General features: G+C 38.4%; 1 protein-coding gene across 2 annotated transcripts in view; it reads right to left on the bottom strand.

The window, feature by feature from the left end:
- Positions 1-4,582: 4,582 nt before the first annotated feature.
- Positions 4,583-12,147, bottom strand: part of NAMPT (nicotinamide phosphoribosyltransferase) — a 41,490-nt gene continuing 33,925 nt past the window's right edge. Inside the window, exons 11-12 of one of the 2 annotated variants that reach the window (XR_009520592.1) lie at positions 8,853-12,007; positions 4,583-8,108 (exon numbers count right to left, since the gene is read on the bottom strand). Coding sequence is in view for 1 of the 2 variants with exons in the window: in XM_060020264.1 (XP_059876247.1) it covers positions 11,897-12,007 (111 nt within the window). In the remaining variant the exon portion in view is untranslated. Of the gene's footprint in view, positions 8,109-8,386; positions 12,008-12,147 lie in introns of those variants that run through there. The other variant, XM_060020264.1, reaches the window with a different exon arrangement.

The following is a 12,147-nucleotide window of genomic DNA, read 5'->3' as shown; positions in this document are numbered from 1 at the left end:
AATAGTACTGTTATGAACATTGGGGTGCATGTATCATTTCAAATTAGAGTTTTCTGTGAATATATGCCCAGGAGTGGGATTTTTGGATCATATGGTAGCTGTAGTTTTAGTTTTTTAAGGAACCTCCATACTGTTCTCCACAGTGGCTGCACCAATTTACATTCCCACCAACATTGTAGGAGGGTTCCCTTTTCTCTACACCCTCTCCAGCACTTATTTTTTGTAGACTTTCTGATGAGCATTGTATTGACAGATGATTTGTAGACCATTCTGACTGATGTGAGGTGATACCTCATTGTGGATTTGATTTGCATTCCTGTGATAATTAGTAATGTTGAGCATCTTTTCATGTGCCTACTGGCCACCTGTATGTCTTCTTTGGAGAAATGTCAATTACGGTCTTCTGCCCATTTTTTAATTGGTTTGTTTGTTTTCTGCTATTGAGCTGTATGAGCTGTTTGTATATTTTGGAAATTAAGCCCTTTTCAGTTGCATCATTTGCAAATATTTTCTCCCATTCTGTAGGTTGTCTTGTTGTTTCGTTTACGGTCTCCATTGCTGTGCAAAGGCTTCTAAGTTTGATTAGGACCCATTTGTTTATTTTTGCTTTTGTTTCACTTGCGAAAGGACATGTTTTGCTGTTACTAGATGGAGGTGGTTTGAAGTCATTGTCCTCTTTCCTCCCTGTAGGAAAAATGCTGTGACCTTTGTTTCCTCAGGCAGGCTAGGGTGGTGTCAAGTTGTATAAACCTCACAGAACCATTCTTGGCCATCTTTCACAATGCCCTGTTCTCTAAGCAGAAAGGACACTGCTGGTGAAGTTTTAGGATGGAGGTAATAAGGTTTGTAAAGTGCTTATAGTTCTGCATCAATATTTGGGTAGTGGTTTATATAGAGCAGTGAGTCTCAACCAGAGATGATGGGTGTTTATGAATTCTCTGGTGGTTTATCCAAACTACACAGACCTGCTGTACAGCACAGGGAGCTCAGTTTGGTGCTCTGTGGCGACCTAGATGGATGCGATGGGGGTGGGGTGGGAGGGAGGTCCAAAAGGGAGGGGATATAGGTGTACTTATAGCTGATTCACTTCATGTACAGCAGAAACGAACACAACATTGTAAAGCAATTATACTCCAATAAAAAAAAATTAGAAACAAACAAAAACAAAACAAGAAACAAACTACACAGACACTTGTAACTGTCATATCCAGGAACGTATCAGATGTTCAGGAGTAAGTGTATGTTTCAGAAAAGCCCCACAGGTAATTCTTACCCTACCCTCTCCTACTCCACCTACTGATGCAAAGGGGAATGCATGTAAACACTGCTCAAAGATACAGACAGTAGAGTTGAAAAATACAAACATGGGAAGCTAAAGGGTTCAGGACAAAAATAAACAGGAGGCACTATTTCTCAGATGCATCTTTTCCTGCAGTAAAGCATCCACTGACATCCCTAAATGTGGCTTCCTGGGCATCAGCATAATCTGAGGGGAGACAGCTCTTTGCCAGAGGTACATATTATCCCCAAAGCTTGGTAAATACAGCTCTGAGCCAGAGCAGAGAGGCTCTCTTCCTTGTGCCACACTTGGTTGGCACGGCTTGGGAGCCCAGTGATGTAATGTGTAGTTTCAGCCCGCCTTGTTCAGAAATCCCAAGCAAACAAGTCCTCTGATTTAAAGGTAAATAGCAGCAATTATTTTCAGTAAACTGTTTAATTAAAAAAAAATTTTCATCCTTTCGGCATCTTATACTTTAGACATGTCTCTTGTAAGCAGCAAATAGTTGGATTAAAAAAACATTCTTTTAACTGATTGTGTGTTTGTGTAGGATGTGTTTATGTACTATTGACATATGTTATATATATTGAATGTATGTAGCATGCATCCTATTATTATTCTTTTGCTGTTTTTGTCCCCCTTGTTTTTGTTACCTTTTCTCTCACTTTTGGCCACCTTTTGAAAAATTTTGATCTTTTCCTGTTAGTTTGAAAGTAACATACTTTGTTCCTATTCCTACTAATTCAATATACATACTTAACCAAAGTCTAAAATTGATCAATAAGTTTAACCACCTTCTGACGATTCAAGTGCCGTAGAACACTGAATTCCATTTACCTTGCTCCTGAGTTATGCTATGCCTATAGATTTTAAATATTTAATTTAAATCCATAAGACACCATCGTTGTTTCATACAGTCAATTTTGTTTAGTTGCCCCATATATATTTACTACTTCTATTGCTCTTCATCCATCTCTTAGAATTTTCTTTAGTGAAGGTATGCTAGGGACAACCTTTGAGTTTGGTGATCTGAAAATGTATCTTCATTCTTGAAAATTATATTTCATGGGAGTAGGGTTCTACGTTGGTAATTATTTCCTCTTAGGTCATCGCATTGTCTCCTGGCTTCCACTGCAGCCTGTGGCATCTTAGCTCCCTGACCAGGGATCTAACCTGGGCCCTCAGCAACGAGAGCACAGAGTCCTGACCACTGGACTGCCAGGGAATTCCCACAATCTCTTTTTCTCTGGCTGCTCTTAAGACACTTAGTGTACTATTGTTGATTTGCACTTTCACTATAACATGTCTGGGTGTGGCTTTTTAAAGTGTATCTTGCTTGGGATTCACTGAGCTTCTTTAATCTTTCACTTGTTGCTTTCTATCAGTTCAGGTAAATCCTGAACCCTCAGATCTTGAAATATAGCTTCTACCCCATTTTCTTTCTTCTTCTTCTAGAGCTCTGATTAGACATACCTTAGGCCCTTCCCCTCTCCCATGTTGCTTACCTTCTTTTTGATTTCGTCCATTTGTTTTGTGTTGCGTTCGGAATAATTCCTTCCGACCTGTCTTCCCTTTGGTTCCCTCTATGGCTGTCTAATCTGATAATCTGTTTCTGTATTTTTTATTTATACAAATTCCATTAATCCCTTTTTCAAATCTGTTATTAAAAAGATTTCCTATTCCAAGTAGCTTCAAGCTATTTCATTAACAAAAATATTATGCATATTTTATGTCTCATAATTTCCGTATCTGAAACTTTTGGATTTTTTGGGTCACTCTCATTCATGGTGTCCTGTTTCCTTGTGTGATTACTTTTTGAGTTGCTCATTTTCCTTAGAATATTATTTTGGGAGTCCTTTGAGGCTTAGGATGAAACAGTATCCTTTCAGAGGATCTGCATTCTGGCCAGCATTTAGGGAATTCCCCCAGTCCAGTTTAATCTAAATTTACAGCTTGAGGCTTTTGTAACATGTACAGGGTGTGAATTTGGGTTGCAACTAGGTGCAAGGGCTAGCTTGCAGTGACAGTTTGTCAGAGGTTTTTCTTAACTCGGTCTGCCCAGAGCTAAAGCAACTTTTCTTGCAGGGCCCTAGTGGTGTTGGGGTAAAGGTTTACTCCTGGTTCACCATCATCCGGAAGTAGCCCTTTGCAGGACCTGCTTTATAAAGGGTCTTTGATTTCTGTTCGCATGTCCCGTCGGGCCCTGGAAACTGAAGCTCATACTCCTCAGGTTTGGTAGATGCCCCGGGACAAAAGTACCTTCCGTACTTGCTTCTCTATTCCACATCCCATTTTCACTTGGATTTTGACCTAGTCATTTCTTGCTGATGTTTGTTAGTTCAATACAAAAAAAAAAAAGTTACCCATTAGTTTTTGTTGGCTTTTAGTGGAAGGCAGTCAGAATTACCTAGTCTGTTTACATGTCTGGAAACAGAATCGTCTAGTTATAAAAATACAGAGAAAGCTTTTGTCAGAAGTTTGGTGTTGCTTGGTTTACAGAGAAGATTCTGTTTCTCCATCTGTGAAAGAGACATTTAAAATAGCCACCAATTTTGGAATCTGCATCAATGAAGTCTGCAGAACCCCTTGCGAGTTGAATTGAAATCACATTTACTTACTTTGCCTTGTTACAAAAACAATGATTTGTAGGTGATTTTAAGGTGATTAAAACCTTAAAATTTCTAAGAGCACCAGTAGACGTTCAAATAAAGAGGGAAGGGCATTTGGTAGAGAGCACCCTTAATCTCTGCTCTGCAATTACAGGCATACATCATTATTTTCCTGTGCTTGTTTTTTTACAAATTGAAGGTTTGTGGCAACCCTACATGGTCAGATGATGGTTAGAATTTAGCAATAAAATATTTTTTAATTAAGGTATGTACATTGTCTTTTTAGACATGCTACTGCGCACTTAACTGACTGCAGTATAGTCTGAACATAACTTTTATAGGCACTGGGAAAGCCAAAAGCGAGCCAGACTCGCTTTATTGTGACGTTTGCTTTTTTGAGGTGGTCTGTAAGTGAACCCGCAATATCTCCGACGTCTGCCCGTAACTAGGAGTTCTCATGGTGGAGTCTGTGTAGAAACCCCCTTAAGTTATATGCAAAATGTTTTATTTGCAAATAAGAGTTTTTCTCTGAAGAAGGCCCACAGCTGTAAGCACAGTCTCAGAGGTCTAAGGTCCAAGGAAAGTTATGAACTACTTAAGTACATACAAGGAAATCTTAGGCAAATAATTTATCCTCTTTATATGTTAGTTTTCTAACCTATATTTTGATGAAACAAACACTTCATGAATTTACTCTAAGGGTTTTCCAAAAAGACAGTAATATGTGAACATGCTTTGAAAAAGTTATCCGTGTTTAAAAAAACAACTTAGTAAAACGTTCTACTTGTTTTTTTTTGTTTGTTTATTTTTCAACACTTATTAAAGTGTTCAGGGTACTACAAAGGGTACCAAAACACTGTGGAAAAGTGTTCATCTTAATGACATTTATTCAACAAACATTTAAATGTACTGAATGCAGGAGATACAGATAAATAAAACACCATTCTATATTCCTCATGCAGGACCCAGAACCATGGATTGTAAGAGCTGTTTTAGAAATACACTCAGTACCTGTGGAGGCCAGAGGAAGGGCATGTGGGGTGGGGATGGCAGATGAGCGAGCTGTTGCATGATTCTTGGGGGTGTTACCACCTAACACCTAAAATGAGTTAGTCAAATGCAGCATAAGTAAGGAGAGGAGTGGGGAAATGGTGTGATGTGTGTGCACGTGCAGGAGTGTGTGTAGGCAGAGCAAGTAGGTGATGCTGGCACAGAAAACAGAGGGCAAGACATGAGGCTGCGTGTGTGGCAGGGGCCAGATCAGGGAGGGTTTTGTGGGTTAGGTTGGATTCTGAGCATTATCGTGGGCTAAAGACAACACCAAATGCTTTAAGCAGGGGACTGAAATGATTCGATTTTGTTAGAACACTTTTTTGGCAGTACACAGCAGCGGGGGGAGGCGGCTAAGGATGTAAAATCTAGTTAGATATGTTTTGTATTGCTTCAGGAAGAGATTTGTGCGCCTAAAGTGGGAGTGGGAGAGAAGACAGATTATAACATTATTTAGTAGGTAAATCAATAGGAATGTGTAATTGAGGACATGTGCAGGGTAATGGAGAGGGAACTCTCGCTCGGGCGGTTGGCTGAACCCCCAAATGAGGTAGAGAATCAGGAGGAATATAAGTTTGGCCTCGTCGTATGTGAGTAGGTATCTGGGTGGAAATGCATCACAGGTAGAAAAGTCTGGGCTAGAGAGAGAAATGCGTGGAGGCTTGAATAAACAGGTGATTGCTGAGAGCAGGAGTGGCTGAGATCAGCCGAGATAAATAAGGAGATAAGCAGGACACACCAAAATTGAAAAGTGTGTGAAGAAGAGCCCCAGAGAGAGAAGGCACCTGAACTGTTCCAGCACAAGATGAAGCAGTTTCAAGGACTGAATTACTAACAGTGGCAAATGCAGGGGAGATCCTCCGGTAAGATAAGAACTAAACATATTCCTTTGACAATCAAGAGGCGTCTGTTTTGTTTAATGAGGGATGAGAACCAGATGGGAGATGAACAGCAAGTGAGGCAGTAAATGGAGAGGAAGTGTACACAGAGTTTGGATATGAAAGGGAGAAGGGCGACTAAGCTGGTGCTATCAGGGAGTGACTTTTTTTTTAAGGACTGGAGAAACAGGAACATGTTTGTTGGCTGAGGAGGAAGGACTAGAAAGGGAGAGGGTGAAGATTAAGAGTTGTTTTTTCCCAGGCTCAGAGTTCAGGCTACTTAGGAAGAGCTAAAAAGAACTAAATTCGTAGTCAGTCCATCAGCAGGGCTCCTCAGCCCAACAGCTGATCCATCCATCTTAATAAAAACTGCAGAACGTCTTCCCTAGTTTACCTCAAAGAAGTAACAGCTCAGTAGGCAATTATAATAATTATAAAGAAAATAAAGTAAGTCAGGATAACTATATTTTTAATAGTATTTTGCTGCCAACAAAAGAAAGATGCTTCTTTGGGATGAACATAAATCAATGTAAACCAAAATTGTATTTTTCTGCAAAGATTATGCTATAAACTGGTAGAAAAGTCAATTGACAGCTTATTCTACTCGCCAAGAGAACAGTATGAGCCCTGAAAAGTGGTAAAAAGATCCCTTGTGAATATACCAACTAAGTCACCAAGAGTCCTGTATATACCAATAAGGTGAGGGGTCAGTCAGCCCACGTGAGAGCACGCAGGCAAAATTCTCGATTACCAAGGACCCATTTTCATGTTAGTTAAAAAAAATTTTGGTGAAGTTGGTAATTGGAGTGAGTCTAAAATTCCATTCAAGAATATATTTCTCTTTGCTGGAATAACAAATAAATAAGTTTTAATGGAATGAAGAACTGTGAACCAATTAAGATAGAGTTGTCTCTGGGGGGAATAAATAATAATTAGAGAAACTTTTGAATAAAATAAAATAATTTGAGGTGGGAATAACCTGAATAAGAGGTGACCGATTTTAACTGGCGCAGAATGCTTTGGTTTCTTTAAAAAAGAAAATGTGACTCTTAAAACATTAAAAACAAAAATTCAAAAATGTATTTAAAGGCTGGAACACTGGGCCCTATGTCAGTTGAAAGGGGATGCTGCAGCAAGCTAGCAAAACCAAGAAATTTTAAACCGAGATCATTCCTTCCTTCCGTCTATTCATTAACTCAACAAATAGTGCTTAAGCATCTGGTAAAGGACATCAAGCCTTTGGCAATACACAAAGCACTTTTTAATCAGTTTGTTACTCGTCCACGCATGTTTGGACCCTTCCAGGAGGCAGAGCTCCTCCTCTTGCAGGCTTGCCTGCGTCAGCGGTCTCCACTGCCTGATCCCTTTGAGGCTCACACCCCTCCTTGTTGCTGCCCCCTGCTCCCTTCCCTTCATTCACTGAACACACTGCCACCTGACTTAGTTTTCCTCTCCACTATGACTCTGGATGATCTTAATGTCCACCCGTCCAACCCACTTGTCTTTTTAGGCTTTGTGATCTTGTTTCGTCTCCAGTGATCTTCCTTAACTTCATGTAGCCACTGCAAGGTCACGCCTTGGATCGTACTACACCACGAACTTGCTCTTCTCAGATCACTAATCCAGGCATCCTGGTCTCAGGCTAGCATTTTCTGTCCTTCCCAAGCTGCTTGCTCAACAACTCCCAGTAGACCAGAGCTGTCGTCAGACTGTCCATTGGGCTGTCTACTGTCTTCCCAACACTGTGTGTTGCCTTGACGTCCTTACCTATTCAGTGTAAGTACCGTAGGACCCTTTTCAACAACTCAATTTTAATAATTATTCAGTTATTGTCCTTTGTTCTAGTCAGACTTATCTGGCAAAACTCCAAGTTATCTCTATTTTCTGCGCATCTGTACCTAGGCATCAGGGTGTTACTAGGGAGGGCAACAAAAATAAAACCACAAGAGGCAAATTTTCAGTGTAAGTTCTCAATCACCAACTAGTTGGGGAACTACAGAATGGTGTGGAGGACCCAACACCTCTGGGCACTTTACTCTCCACAATAACTGTTTTAAAACTTGCATTTTCAACCATCTGCCCTGGTCTCAAATTTCAGAGAAAACCAAAGCCTGCATACGCACTAGCCTCTCCTTTCTTCTAGATTAAAAGCACTCTGTCCATCGGAAGCCAATCCTTTGGACCCCATCCTCCTCCACTTTCTTTGGAACCCAGTACCATGCTGATTCTTTTGACTCTCTGGTCTTCCACTTCTCCCTTTTTCCTGGGTCCTTCTCAGAGATAAAGCAGTACCTAAAAAGGGAAAGGGAGACACACTGTTGCCTCATTCTCTCCTCCTTCACACTTCCAACATTTGGGAGCTGTGCAAAGGGTAGCTTCTTTCTGACATCTACCTCCTCTACTACCTGGAAGGGCATGTCTCTAAGCTGCCAGTTATTTCCAGGAGGTCAAATCCAATAGATGCTTTCAAATCCCTCACTCTACTTGATTTCTCAGCAGTATTCAACACCTGTGCAAAAAAAAAAAAAAAGCCCTTCCCTGGGCTTCCATGACTTTCCTCCTCCTGGTTTTCCTTTCATTTCTTTAGCTACTGCTTGTCAGTCTCCTTTGCCTGCTGATCTGCCACTTAAAACTTTTGAGAGTGCCTATGGTGTTGCCCTGGGCCCTCTCTTCTTATAGCAGAGATCCGCACATTTTTTTTTCTTTAAAGGGCCATATAATAAATTATTCTAGGCTTTGCAGGCCATAAGGTCTGTCACAACCACTCAACTCTGCCACTGTGACATGAAAGCAGCCATGAACAATAGTTTAATCGACATGGCTCTGTTCCAATAAAACTTTATTTACAAAAACAGATGGTGGGTTGGATTTGGCCTATAGCCTGTGGTTTGCCATGCCATACTCTATACTCTGCCTAGAGAAGCATCCTCTCTTGAGTCTCCAATGACCATCTATACATCACATTCATATCCAAATCAGTATCTCCAGCTACCTAAAATCCACATTTAAATGTCTCAAAGGCATCTCAAATCTTACCTGAGGAATTGTGCTCTTTGCCCCCAAATCTGATCTTCCTCCAGTGTCCTTAGTAAAAGGCACTGCCATAGAGTGCACAAGGCAGAAAGTAAGGCATCCTAGATGTTTCTCCCTCTTTCATTCTCTAATTCTTTGAACTGGAAGAATACCTAAAAAAGGTAACTCTGTAAATGCCATTATTTGAAGCACACAGTCAAATTTAACATTTCACTAATAGAGCTAAACTTTATTTCCATGTTTATTACATGTTTATCTTTGATGTTGAATACATATTAGATTGATTTAACATACAACTTGGGAGAAAAGCTGACATTCTCCATTAGATGGGTTAAAAAGGAATGTAAAACTACAAAATACTTGTTTAAGTTTGAATTCTAAATTATGGCAAACAGAACAATAATTACCTTGCCATTTTTCTCTTTCTAGTTTTCCAAGATGGATTTCATTATAAAATGTTTTTCATGACAATTTATTTCAAGAAAGGAAATAAGGGATAATCATTAAAACCATTTTACTTTAAGTATAGAGTACAAATAAAGAGTCTTAACGCAGAACTCCTATCTCCTATTTAAAATACAAATAATACTTCAGGATATTATGAACTGAGGGGGACTGACTGTTGTAAACTGCAAATCTAATGACTTGAGCAAACCCACACATGCCATTTGCTTTTGTCTGCAAGAGTCAGGCTAATTTAAGGGTGACACAACAGAGTCCTATTTGATATCTATGTCACCCAGTTTCTACTCAGAATGGGGATGGCCAAATACTAAGTGCTTACGTGATGGAGATTCAGGATTCATCAATTCCAAGTGGCTAAGAGCTAACAGAGTTAATCATTCCATCCCCCAATCTATGGCCATGTACAAATGTACAGATTTTAGCATTCACTGAAAGTTTTAAAATAAAACTCCTCTAGATACTCTGAAACGGCTGAAATCCACAGTGTATAAAGACTGTTATCTGCAGTATAATTGCAGTGTTTCAGCAAAATCAAAATTATGGGTGGTTATCAAAGTTGTTATTGGTAATAGTTTCTTTTTCTTCTCTATAAGCCCCTTAGCATATTTTGTGAAGAAAGGTGTGTTCTTAATACTCCTACTCTTTACTTAGATTTAAAAAATAATAAATCAGCTTAAAATTATTTTCTACCAGGGATTACAGGATGAAAACTCTTACTAGAAGTGTGAATGATGCCTACTGTTCTCATTAGACAGGTGTTTAGAATCATCTGCAAAATCCCATATTCTTCTTAATAATGCATATAAAAGATGTTTAATAAAGATAACTCGCTTCTAATTAGATTACTCTAGTGATAAAATATTTTCTCATGTAACTGTTTAGGCCAAATGATTTATGGCTTTTCCATTTTTAAAATTTCACTTTTAATGTCATGTTGTTAAAGCTTTTCTAAATACTCTTCTAATATCAGGTTCTTAAATGAGAAAAGACAAAAGAGCGGAAAAACTCCGTCTCAAGGCACACTCCTTTTCTTACAACAGGGTTGACACACTTTTCTGTAAAGGGCCAGATAATAAACATTTCAGGCTTTGTGGGTCACAGGGTCACTACTGCAATGACTCAAGTTCTGCTGTTCTTGTGAGAAAGTAGCCATAGACAATATGTATTTATAGAAAGAGTAGTCCGAATTTGGCCTGCAGGCCACAGCTGGCCAATCTCTGCCATAGAACAGAAAGGACATCTAAAACATCCTGGTCTCTAGTCCAATGTGATGACTGACTCAGAATCTAGCAGTTTAATCACTCTAGAACACGTTGATGTTGAACACCGAATTTAGCCAACTTTCCGCTTCTGGTTCAGATTATTCAAACTCATGTCATCATGCTTTTCATTTGGGATAATTTATCTTCATTTAAGAACTTGCCTGAGCATTATTTATTGAGGGATTCAGTTTAAAATTAATAAATGATGTCCATAAAATTGAATATCCAATTTAATTTTTGAAAAAAATGAAAAATATAACAGAATCAAAACATTAAAAATAAGTACACTCACTACCCATTCCAGTAATTCATTTAAGTCATATCAACTATAGAATAGGAAAAATAAATTCAGAAGTGTAATTACTTTAAAATACACTGCTTCCATTTCTGTCAATATTTTACATTTATGTATATATTCTAGAGTGTAAGCAGAAATTCTCTCTAAAAATCTCCTTAAAATCTTGAGGTGCATATTAGAGCCACAGGCATTATCTGACATATAAAATTGCAGTACAGGCCTTTCCAATTTGGCATTTCACTGGTACAATACAATGACCAACGTGTATAATCACTGTACAGTGCCTAGACATTCCAGTAAGAACCATTATTTCCTTTAATGTAGAATGATTAATACATATTCTACAAGGGGCAGTGAGGTTTAGTAATTCTATTGGGTATGTCCTGACATAATTTTCAAATTGTACAATAAAACAAACAGCTTTGTTAAGGCCATGTTTTATTTGCTGATTAATGGACAAAAGGCAATGTAATTTATTTTCAAGTATTTTCTTGAAAGTCTGTGCTCATAAAAATCATGAAAAGTTGGAAAGACTGTTAAATCACTGAAACTTTAAATATATCTTACACAATCTTGTTTGTACAAAAATACAAGTTAAATATAAACATAAAGCAATCATGATAATTTTATGCAAATCTGTTTTATGTGATCTTCAGTTATATATAAAAGTTTCTTGGTTCTGTTTGTGAAAAGATCAATACCAGATTGAATTACTATCTATTGGCAAAGGGCCCTAAAAAGCTTACTTTAGCAATTATCTTTTACATGGTTAAGAGCATGTCCTAATTTGAGATCACCTAAACACTGGAAAAAAGAAAAAATGAAAAGGGCAGTATGTCCATAAACCAACAAATAATGTGGCTGAAATGTATCATAAAACACAAAGAAACCCCACACATCTGTACAATAAACATTATGTATTACATACTCACACACACAGGTGTATACGTGTGTGCATGCACGTAAACACACACACACGCACACGCAGGCACGCACACACATACCCAGTCATAAAACAAAGCTTAATGAGGCGTTGCTTCCAGTTTGATATTCAGCTGTGCATTTTTTCTTACTTCATCAAATGAATAGCTTTTCGTCACCTTCCCATTCTTGAAGACAGTATGGAGAAGATCCTGCACAAATATAACAATATTAAAGTTTAATGATATTAGACTATCAAAATTCTTAAGTAATGCTTTGATGAATGAGGTTAGTTAAATACACAGAGATGTTGATATTGTTCAAATTATGAAATGATTTTATTCACAAAGAA

This window comes from Delphinus delphis, chromosome 9 (genome assembly GCF_949987515.2).
Source record: "Delphinus delphis chromosome 9, mDelDel1.2, whole genome shotgun sequence".
Classification (NCBI taxonomy): domain Eukaryota; kingdom Metazoa; phylum Chordata; class Mammalia; order Artiodactyla; family Delphinidae; genus Delphinus; species Delphinus delphis.
This window is presented reverse-complemented; position numbering and strand designations above follow the sequence as displayed.